This window comes from Ciconia boyciana, chromosome 3 (assembly GCF_034638445.1).
Source record: "Ciconia boyciana chromosome 3, ASM3463844v1, whole genome shotgun sequence".
Lineage (NCBI taxonomy): Eukaryota > Metazoa > Chordata > Aves > Ciconiiformes > Ciconiidae > Ciconia > Ciconia boyciana.
Window position 1 is genome coordinate 56,144,152 of NC_132936.1, and position 11,467 is coordinate 56,155,618.

General features: G+C 43.5%; 1 protein-coding gene across 1 annotated transcript in view; it reads left to right on the forward strand.

The window, feature by feature from the left end:
* The window catches only part of DCBLD1 (discoidin, CUB and LCCL domain containing 1), a 48,891-nt gene extending 37,947 nt beyond the window's left edge, over positions 1-10,944 (forward strand). The window contains exons 10-15 of the mRNA XM_072855743.1: positions 1,245-1,392; positions 1,482-1,598; positions 3,152-3,242; positions 4,366-4,415; positions 5,972-6,091; positions 8,572-10,944. Coding sequence (XP_072711844.1) covers positions 1,245-1,392; positions 1,482-1,598; positions 3,152-3,242; positions 4,366-4,415; positions 5,972-6,091; positions 8,572-9,089 — 1,044 coding nt within the window. The 3' untranslated portion in view covers positions 9,090-10,944. The remainder of the gene's footprint in view (positions 1-1,244; positions 1,393-1,481; positions 1,599-3,151; positions 3,243-4,365; positions 4,416-5,971; positions 6,092-8,571) is intronic.
* The last annotated feature ends 523 nt before the right edge of the window (positions 10,945-11,467 follow it).

The window sequence follows — 11,467 nt, forward strand, 5'->3', positions numbered from 1 at the left end:
TAGGAATCGATGTAACTGAACTTAAAATAAAAGCTCTTACACCAAAATACCTGTCCACACAACAGCTTTCACAGACTTTGGGTGACTTTAACAACGAACAGATAAAAGCAGTGCAACTAGTTCCTGCAGACAAAGGATGTGCTGCACAGGTTTGTCTGATAACGTTTTTCCCCTGAAAACCTCATGTTTCCTTTCAAACAAAAACCACCCAAAGCCCTCCCTGCTCCCACAGCGTTCACAGTCAGACCTTCACTCATCATTTCTGAGGGAGCTCAGCTTGCCTCAGGATAAGGCTCTACCTGGCCCTCAGTCCTGACGGCAGGTTTTAAAAACTTGGTAGAGCTGTAGATAGATTTCCTACTAGCTTTGATTTTCTTAGCTTGTATGGAAAGGAATTTCACTGCACAACATTAACTGGTTTAAGATTTTTTAAATGTTAAACTTAAGAGGTGTTGGCCCAAAAAGTGAAAAATCAGCCTAGTAGTGGCTGAACTGTGAAGGCTAGCTATTTAAAATCTGCTGGTTTGCAGTTTTCCACACTGACTTGTTATTTACAAATAATCTGATGAAAGTATTATATATGATCTTAGTTTCAGCTAAGGTGCATGACAAAACCTGTCCCATCAGACCTGATGTGGCCTGGCATTTTATCTAAGATATGCTGGGCTCACTTCCCTATCTTATCAGGCTTTTAAGTTCTCCTAGATCATGCCGAAGCATCTCTAAGAACTAATTTTGCAAGGACTACTGTTCTGCACATGGGCCGAATTGATTCTGGGAAATACTGTATAAGTGGGGGGAAAAGGAGACACAACCACGTAGTTGATAGTCACTCATCAAGCTTGATACAGAAAACTGACCATTTTACTAAAATGTCTAGAAATATTTCACTTCAACTTATTTTTACATTTTTATCTCCTGTTGCCCAAGTAAGGGTGCTGCAGTGCTATTAAATAAAAAATGATAGCATTATACCACCATACATTAACTAGAAATTACACAGAATTGAAACAGAGTGATTATCTTTTTTCACCAAGCTAACAGCAAAATGTGATCATCTGTCAGAACTAAAAAGATTATTTTTTTCCAGAAGTCTCAATTCCAAAAATCTTGTGGCTGCATCCCAGATTATCAATATATTTCAGGTTTAGGACAATGAAAATGTTTGAAGTTGGATGTCAGGAGCACTCTGAAGAAAGAGACTTTTAAAACAGAGCAGACAACGTGCTTACATTTCGTTGCAGGTATTCCAAGGCAACTCCAACTCTGGTGACATAGTACGCAATAACTTCATCCCTCCGATAGTGGCCCGTTATGTGCGCATTATCCCTCAAACCTGGAACCAAAGAATAGCATTGAAGCTCGAGCTGATGGGTTGTCGAATAATGCAAGGTATGGGGTAAGCAGCACTCCCCGGGCACGGTGCCTCCAAAGCCCCCTGTGCTACCACAGTGCCACTGATGCCCCCTTCTCTTTTGCAGCTAATAGTTCATTTACGCATTCAATGTGGCAGAAACCAAGTCAGAGCACAGAAACCTCCCTTGGAAAAGACGACAGGACTGTTACGGAGCCCATCCCATCAGAAGAAACTAACTTGGGTAACACTACCTAGTGCTGCATTTTCTCTAGGATGCATCATGTCTTCAGCCCAGCCTGAGTAAACTTTAAATGTTCTCACAAACCAAAACTTTTATTTTCCATTCAGACTTTATTAAAGGTTAAGGACAGAGAGAAGAGGGAGGAGCATAGGTTCTTTTTGTCTTAAGGCACAGAAAGAGATTGAAAGCCTTAATTTTCCTTGATGCGTGAAACATCAGGCTTTGGTTTCCCTGTCATATTGGTTTATTTGCCATGCTTGGTAGGTGGCTCAAGGGACTATACTGAGCACTCATCAGCATTTTCTGGAGGAGCTCTTCCTCACCCTCTTCCTATATTTTATAATTTTTGTAATACATGAGGCAGTGGTCTCACAAAAATGTTACCTTCTCTCTACGCAACCATGACTCCTCCCAGCGCAGGTCCCCAGCTCTAAGCAGCATACAGTAGTGCACGGTTGTGTAATTAAACACTTTTCCATAATGCCTGCATTTGTGGGGGCTCAGACAACCTTCATTCGCATACTTCTCACTGAATTTGCAGTCTTCATCCTTTCATGTTGCGGAGCTAACTTCTTAGATCTTGAAAAGCAAACAAACAAAATTTGTTGCTTATACTGGCTGGTGGACCCATAGCCAGGCAGGAATTACCAGACCCACTACACCAAACACTGCTACCCATTAGGTAGCTGATAGCTGTAGGAATGTCTCTGTAAAAGAACTGGTTGTAAGAAGCAATCACTGTAAGAAAAAAAGCTCTTCTGAAACTGCACTGCTCTTGCCAAGAGCAAGCTCAGTTCATCTGTGCAGCGGTATGGGTAAATTGTATCCATGTTCACTGAAAATGAAATCTACTGAGATTTCATCTGCTAAATCATAAATACCCTGTGGACACGTGTACTACCTTATTCTCACAGCCTGGTAAGTGTCTGTAGCAATAGCGAATGGCACACTCCTGACACAAGAGCCACTCCACTGCTAATTTTCAAATCCCTGCTCTAAACCATGTTGTGTTAGAATTTAACAGGGGCTAAACAGGTTTTTTGCTAGCTCCACTCCTGGAAATCTTTGAACTATTTTGACTGAAATGTTTCAACCAGTTCAACGTGAGCCAGAAACTCAGCATGTAAAATTGCAGCCTCCTTTGGCAGTTTTGTAAGCAAATGGAAACAGAGTGTAAGTGTCTTTTTAAAAGTTACCTAGTGTGTCATAAGAAGGAACTGCTTTTTGTAAGGTTGCATATAGATGTCAAGTCAAGTGTCAGCACTGAGAAACTATATTTAACTCTTTCGTCTCAACACTGTTGAGACGGTGAGTTTGTCTGTCTGAGACTGAGTCTGAGACTTTCGTCTCAACACTCCACGTAGGTACATGGCAACCACGTATGGCTGAGGAATGGTCTTGCAGTTTTATAGTTTTATATTTTCATGCTCTCTTGCAAGGAGCATTCCTGCAAGATTATCTGCCTTTTGCTGTATTCTCTGTAGTAAACATTACCAGCTTCAGAGTAATTTGCCTTTTAAACTTTTATCCTTTTTTTTTTTTTTCTTATGCAGGCTTAAAGCTTACAGCTATAATTGTCCCCGTCCTCATCGTGCTGTGTCTGTTCCTGTTCTCTGGAATTTGTATCTGTGCAGCCCTACGCAAGTAAGATACAGGCTTTTGTCCTAGGAGGCATTTGTGGCTACCTAGCTAGCACGTCCAACTACGTGCCCTCTTTCCAGAGCCTCTTTACCAGGGACCTGGAAATCGATCCTTTTTGGCAGTCCTCCTTTTAAGTAGAACTCATGTCGCGTCTCTGTAAATTGTATTTCCTATTGTACATCTTCCCTCGTTGGACAAAAATGAAAGTAAAGCAAGTGAGAACTGCACACCTCAATTTACAGTCCAATGTGACCTGCTGTTCTCTTCAGCCTACATATACCCACAAATACTAGGGTGTAAAGCAATCGAAGATGGAATAGTTTCCACACCAAAGCCAAGTAAAAATTCAGTGAATAGGGAGGATTTGAGCTATCTATCTGGGTCATTTTCTTTTATTTCCCTCCTGTTGTGTTTCTGCTTCCCAGTCCCTTAAGTGAGAGCACTCAACCTAGGGGGCTGAAAGCAGAGCCCAGCTGTGAGGAGTTGCAGGCATACGCTGGTAAGCAGCTAAAACCAAGCCACTTCATTTCACAAGTCAGAGGACTGGAAGAAGCACCGCTAACTGTGATTCCTGCTAGATGTCCATTCATATGAACCTGCACTTGCATGTAGAGCCAGGAAATGCTTCTGTCAGCAGATGGGGATTTGGAAGTATAAGGAATGCTATGGTGACGTTGCTTCATCACTAGTGGTACCCAGCTCTGCCCTGGATTCACAGTAAATCTATAAACTAGGCAAAGAATTCAGAAAAGCAGACCCAAAACATAACCTGGAGTGACGCATATAGACATGGACACATCAAATCGATGAGTGCCAGACACAAGAAATTTGAACACTGGCACTTACAACTTGCATATAGATGGGGAAAAACGAAATGTCGAAGCGCTGGTTTGCATGCCTTACGTTCTAGTAAACACCATCCTCCAGGAATGGTGTTTTACACCATTTTTACACCATTACACCAGGAATGGTGTTTTACACCAAATGGTGTTTTAAACACCATCCTCCTTCAAAGTGAAGCATTGTCCTCAGCTGCTAAACACAAAGGCTCTCTCTCCTGGAGCTAAGGCATGAAGCTGAAATGCTGTGAGTGCAGATGTTTATAAATGCTTTCCTCTCCTCGCAGGCGAGAAGCCAAAGGACTTTCTTACGGATTATCCAGTGCTCAGAAATCAGGTTAGTGGAGAACCATGCACTTTGTCCTGTCCTGTCCATTGGGCCAACGGGAAGGGGTTTATGCAACTAAGCATGAAATGCTTATGAAATAGCATCCACGTTTCCTCGTTCAAATTCACCTCTTCATACAAGGAAAACGGCAAACGATAGTCCCACTTGTGTCATCCTAGCACAGTGCCCTGAGAAACAATATAATTTGGTTTCTATGACAGAAAGGCAATTAGCAAAAGATCTATTATACAGAGTGCATAAATTAGCATGTAAGAGTGCTCCCAGGTGCCCTCCCTTTCCTTCCCTCCTCCAAAATACCTATTTTGCAGAAAATTGCTGCTTTCCTTTTCTTTTCCCCACAGCAGAGGGGATTGCCTTTCTCCAAGAGAACAAGGGCTAATAACTTTTTATGGCTTTAATATTTCCATCTCACTGCCTTCCCTAGTTGGGACTGTATTTATAAAGCCTAACAATACTGAATTGTACTTCATGTGTAAAATCTGAATAGGGGATTGGCTTGAGGACTCTGCTTTAGAAGATGCCTGCAAAACCCCAGTGAAGTATATTCTTTGTCTTGCTCAATAACACTTTCTAGAGTGGGGTCTCCCGTCAGCTTAGAAGTTGGGGTTTAGCTGTTTTTCCTGGCCAGCCTGGCCATATTCCTCTATAGAGGAATCTCAGCTTTCCATAAAAAAAGAAACCACTAAGCAATTCACATGTCTCTTGACAAGTGCAATAGCTCAGCTCCGAAATTTCATCCCTCAGCAGGTGCTGACGTCAGTGGAAGGAATGCTGTTACCCACTGCACCTCGCCCTCATTAGAAAATTAATTTGTACTTAACATCATATTTGCTAATATGATTTTTCAAGGTCACATCATAATCCTTTCTCACTTGCTAATGAGGACAAATCCCAAGGAATTGGAGATAGCCTCTTACCCAGTCAGTTCATTTGTTGCGTGTGTGCTTCATAAATCAAGCTCCTAAGCTCTTGTGAACCAGGCTTGGGACTCAGAAAGCTGGGAGCCGAACCCACCTCTCTGCAGACCTCCTGTCGCAGGCTCTAGTCAAGTGCCTGACACTGTTGATTTTTATTTTTCTGTCTCATAAGGATGTTGTGAGAACAAATTAATTGATGAGTGCAGGTGCTCAGATATCAAGGAAATGAAAGCCATGCTAGTCTATTGAAAAAAAGAAATTTTAAGCATTATTTTTGCCACATAAGCAATGGCAAAACATGTAACTGATTTAAAGGTGGTATTTTACTGATAAACTTTGTTAAGGCATCAGTGCAGGCACCTACAGAGTTTGAGCCCTTCTTGCCAAGAAAATCCTCTATAAAGTTTTGTTTTCACTTGGAAATCCCAGTTGATGATTCACTTTTTCCCTTTCACCCTCCAAATTTAGGGGGCTTTTTTTACAAACAGCCCATTTTAGTCTTGCTTTTTAACTACTTTAGTATATTGACAGCAATGAGTACACCAAAAATTAAACTTTCTGATAAGTCTTCTGATTGTAAGCATTTCACTTGCTGATAAGCCTTCTATTTTTATTTCTTTATCATAGGTTGTTGGAAACAAATCAAGCAGCCTTTCACCAGACATCAGTCAACTGAATTTACTATCAGCTATAATAATGAGAAGGAGACACCACAAAAACTAGATCTGGTCACCAGTGACATGGCAGGTAACAATTGCTTCCCCTGCGATGCCTTCATTTTACTCTGAGCGCAGAGCGGGTAGCAGGGAGAGGGATGGGCCAGCAATGTTACAAGCTCCAGCTCTCATGCAAGCAGAGGCCCAGGAACAGATTTATCTGTGTTCATCCCAGATGTATAGTGAAGCAGCTAAATATATCAGTGGAAAAAAACCCACTATTTTGGAAACTTTTTCTTGGAGTTGTAGGGAAAGATTTCCTAACTCTGAAATAGTTACAGCTGAAGGTAACCACGGAAGGCAGTCAGGCATGGATATAGTCCAAGAACGTGCCTTGGATAGGATAGTTTAAATAGATAGTTTCTATTTAAACACAAATGTCTCTGGAAACGGAACAAAATATAATGCCCCTTGCTGCTGAGCAAATAGGAAAATTACTTAGTTGGTTTGTGGTGGGATTTCATGCCCAGCTGGAAGTCGTGCTAAGATCCCTGTGAGGCTTTCCTGGTGCCTGAACAATTTGGGAGATGAGGCCCCCTGAAGCGGAAGCAGGTAGATGAGAGAGAAGAAAAAAACCCCACAGTGCTTCTCTCCTGAGCTACCTTGGTTCCAGGTCACTGTTTGGATAGAGCAAATCCCCACATCGGTACTATTTGCATCCCAAAGGGATGGTTTTTTAATTCATCCTCTTAGCACATCTTATCCCTGCCTAGTTTAGTCTGTCTGGAAAGGCTAGTGAGACCAGCCATTTCATGGGCTCAGTGATCAGCAATTTTCCAGAAAGATTAATTTGCTGATTCCAGCCTCAGACCTTAGAAATTCCTTAGAATTTCTCCAATGCATTTGGCAGAGAAATACATTTAAAAAACAAATGGATGGTTACTGTAATTCCATATGGTGCTACCCTGGATATCTTTCAAAGATGGTTTCAATCCTTTACAGAAACTTTCAATATAAATATGCAGAGACCTATACAGCAGTTTTATTTCATGGAGGAAAGGGAGTGAATAAAGGTTGCTCACAAATCATGGTTATCTGTCTCCCCCGGCCATCTCTGGAGAGACTGCTCTCTCCATCCTCCCCTCCTGCCGGGTGTGGAAAGTCTTAACTCTCAGTCTGGCCAGGCAGCTCCCCAGCCTTAGCCTTTCACCTACAGTCTCGTTAAAAATAAGAAACATGAAATAAAAATGTGACTGCAGCCCAGAAATGTGCCATTTAATAATTTAACTGTAGAGGGCCTGCAACTTGCATACAGGTTAACATGCTACACGAAATGCCCCCTGCTTTGAATCCCCGGCTGCCAGTTCTCAAAGGCAGCCGGGAACGAGTCGAGACACTTCATCCTGAGCGAGGGAGATTGCTGGGGATGGCGGCAGCAATGCCGGGGAGAGCTGCACCGCTTACTTAGTGAAATATCATAACACCTTCACCCTACATGCTGAAGTTTGGGAAGCAGCCAGGAACTGCCAAAAAGATTCACAGGACATATGGGATCGAATTCGACGCTCATGTCAGATGAACCACGATGCCAGAACAGAAACTGAGCTAACTTCTTCGCGCCTGCGTCAAAACATGATACTTTAGCAGTGTCATTTACTAGAGCTGTTCAGGCCACCGTATGTATCTGTAAGAGATTGTCACTAGCACCAAAGTGAGAAAGTTAGAACGCTGAATTTTCTCATAATAGTTTTACTGGATTTTTTTAAAACCTTTTTAGTCCAGATCTCCTTCTTAGACGGCAGCCTGGCATCCGCCTCGACTAGAGGTGCAAACACGCGCTTCTTGAGGCCACATTTCCTCCATCTCACTCCTTGCTCCTGCTCGGGCCGTTTGCCCATCCCCAGCTCTATCCCTGCCGTCCCCCTTGACCGGGGTGACCGCCCAGTTCCTCCATCAGCACCGGTCCCACTTCTCCTCCCGTGGCTCGTCCCCCCTCGTGCACCCGCAGCAGTGCTGAGCTGGCTTAGCGCGTTTCACACTTCCCTTGACTCTCTTGGCTGCCGTTCCGTCTAACTTCATCCTTCTTGTCAGTCAGCTACTACAGGATGCCTTTTAAATAGAGCCGGCTCTTGGTCAGGCTCATTAAGAATCCTCTGGGCATTTTAATTATTCCAGAAGTGGGACACTTGCTTCAGAGAACTTCTCGTTTGTGGATCTTCATGCAATGTCCTTTGCCCAGTTCATTGCTAATATTTTCTTGACTTCTCTCTTTTTTTAAAGCTTTTTAGTATACTCCAGAAATGATGTTAATTTATTTGTTTGGGTAGGAGGGGAAAGGGAGTAGGAAAAGGGGTGGCAGATTGGAGCTCCTCCATGGAAGAGCTTCTGCCATGTTCTGCAACACTTGCTCGCTGAAGGAGGTTGCAGGACCGGCACTGGGGCAAGGTTTCCTCACATCCCTGATAACCACGCATTTTGTACAATAACCAAGTAACACTTATCAATGCATAACTATTGAATACAAAAAACAATCTATCTGTGCCTTATTGAGCAGTTCATGCTTCCTTTTAGATTATCAGCAGCCTCTCATGATCGGGACTGGGACGGTAACACGGAAAGGATCTACTTTTCGACCCATGGACACTGAAGATGAGGGAAGAAGAGGGAGTTCAGAGTTTGAAAATCACTATCACTGTCCGCACAGAGCTAACCGGCACGAATATGCTCTGCCCCTGACCAGCCAAGAGCCCGAATACGCCACCCCCATCATAGAGCGGCACATAGCAAGAGAACATAATTTTCCCTCTGAAAACGGCTACAACGTACCCGTCGTCTCATCCCAGAAACACTCCCTTTCTGCCGGCAGCTTCCCTAGTTCATGTAAGACCGATACCAGGAACGGAGACTATCAGACACCCCAGAGTGTCATAAAATACGACAAACCCAAAGTTAACAGTGTTCTGAGCTCCGTGAGTTACAGCACGGACTACCAGAAACCTCAGCCCAATGCCCTCGGGAGCGAGGGTTACTCAACGCCCAGAGACTGCCTAAAACCAATAAGCCAGACAGCAATGACAGCTCTCTTGTGATCTGCCGAGCAGGAGAGACGCAGTGCGCAGGAACGTCGCTGCACAGCTTTCCGAAGCAAAAACAGAGTTTGGAGGGACTCTGCTGCAGGAGGCAGAAGGCAAACAAGCCCTGTGTACATAATATTGCAGTCTTGCTGGGTTCTGACATCTGAAGAAAGCATATGCTGTTTATCACTGTTTATAGCAAGAGAGATGTTATCAGTGAAGACTGTACATCTTATTTTCTGTAACTGATCTCAGTGCTCCATTTGCAATGTGTGCAATTTGTACATAGCTTTTATTTAAGAAGAATTTCTTAAGTTTCCTTTTCACCTGGGGGATTGAAAGGATTGCAGAAATGCCTATTTAAGAAAAACAGGCCTCTTTCTCCATCTTTATTTTACCTGCTGTTGTACTGGCAGCTGTAAATGGTGTATCTTACGGTTGTGGTGATTCATCTCCTTTCCTACGATAACTGAAGATAGGGCATCACTGTAGTTCTTACTGGGAGGGTAGAAGAAGTAAAACTACTTGAAGCATAACGTGCACAAGAAAAAGCAGCTGAGCATTTAAATACTGTGCTCAAAGCCACCTTCCCGGCTGCTTTTTTAGCAGCAATTCTTACACGCTTGAATTTGATCTAGCATATGAGCTGAGCCTGTCTAACTTGCTATTCATGTTAGAAACAGGTAGAAAGGCTGAAACCAGTTTTGGGTTCAAACCATGGTGATCACTCGGCAATAGAAAAAAAAACCAAAAACAAACAACAAACCCAACATCTGTCAATCTGGGTTTTTTTTCAGGAAGTGTGTGTGGAACCAAAATGTGAATTTACAGCTGAGAATTAAATCCCGCTCAAGCCCTAGCTGATGCTTTTGCTGCTAAACTATAAGGAAATTTGTTCCTTGGCACAAGGCAGCAGACTTCCTGAACTTTTCATTGCTCCACTAGGTATTTTTCTGTCTTACAAATTTAGTGTCACATTTCTATTTGAAATATTTCAACTAAGTAAAACACAGCGTGTGTATGGCTTACTGTTGCAGTTAAATTTGCAAGACAGCAGATCAGCACAGGTGTTTTCAAATAGTTTTTCTTTTGCAGCTAATGTTACCCTTAATTCTGTTTTTGGACAAACTTGAAAAAGCATGGGGATGGGTGCAATGTATCGCATAGTAGCTGGCTCCTCTTTCAGCAGAGGCGGCGTTGAAGCGAAACAGCTTCTGGTAGCGACTGGGACCGTCCGCTGCCCTTCTGCCTGCAGTGCTTGGAGCATCGCTTTGAAATCGAAAGCTTGTCCTAAAATGTCAAGAAGCGATATACTTCTGGGAAGGAAGAATGGTGCTATATTTAAAGCACAAAGGTGGGAAATTAGACCAGTAAAACCTGAGCTCTGGGAAAGTCGCTAGCTGAAGGCCCTCCATTTCCTTGCGTGGAAACCAGGGATAATTTGCAAAGGATGCAACAAGGATTTGTGGTCTGTTCACAAAGTGCTTTCAGATCCTTGGGTGGAAAGTGCTGTCAGAGTACAGACTAGTTGCAGTGATACTACTCACAAATATTGCTAACTCCAGCCATATCCGACCTTAAGGCAAGCTCTTAGTGGGTTCTTTCCATATGCTTGTTTTGTGGCCTCAAGCGGTGCCATTCCCTCACGCTGCCGCGCTGTGCATGCGATTCCCGTGCAAAGAAGAAAGAGTCAAGGTAACCTCGTAGCCTTCCTGTGTTTGCTGTCAATACAGTTTCTGTGAAATGTCTAAAACACCTCAGGTCCTGAAGTGAAACAGCAGCAGCCTGTTTGTTAGACCGAGCTGGGTGGTGTTGTTTACCTTCTGTTGTTTACATGTCTGTGTAAATAAAGAACACTGGTATTTGTAAATCAGTCACACAGGCCTGCTACTTAACTCGGTTGACTTGATCATCGCTGCGCGCCCACTCTCGTCACATGTCCCGCAGGGTGAGAAAGAAGCGTTCCTTACGCCCTGCAAAAGCGCCAGTTGCGCTGCTGCAATTCACAGTCCCAGTGTGACAGGCTAAAAAAAGATCCTCTCGGTGCCCCATTTAGCCCAGCTTTTCTGTCCATAAGCTCTAGAGAAGAAGCACCCACGAACAAACGTCTGCGCCCAGCCCCGCTGCTGGATGCATATAATTGAGGAAAGGATGAGGATGCCCTCCTGATGAGCCTGAAACCAATATTCCACCCACACAGCTCATTAGCCTGCCTTGTCACTTTACAAACAAGCAGTGCTCAGGAATCAGGGCTACTCCTCACCTAACGAGGCACCTAGATAATGCAGCAGTGCAACGGGACCAGGCAGCAGATGACTCTGCTTGTATTATAATAAACTTTCTGCATGCCTCTGCCACATGCTTTGCGCATCTGCAGCATGCTACAAGTGTCA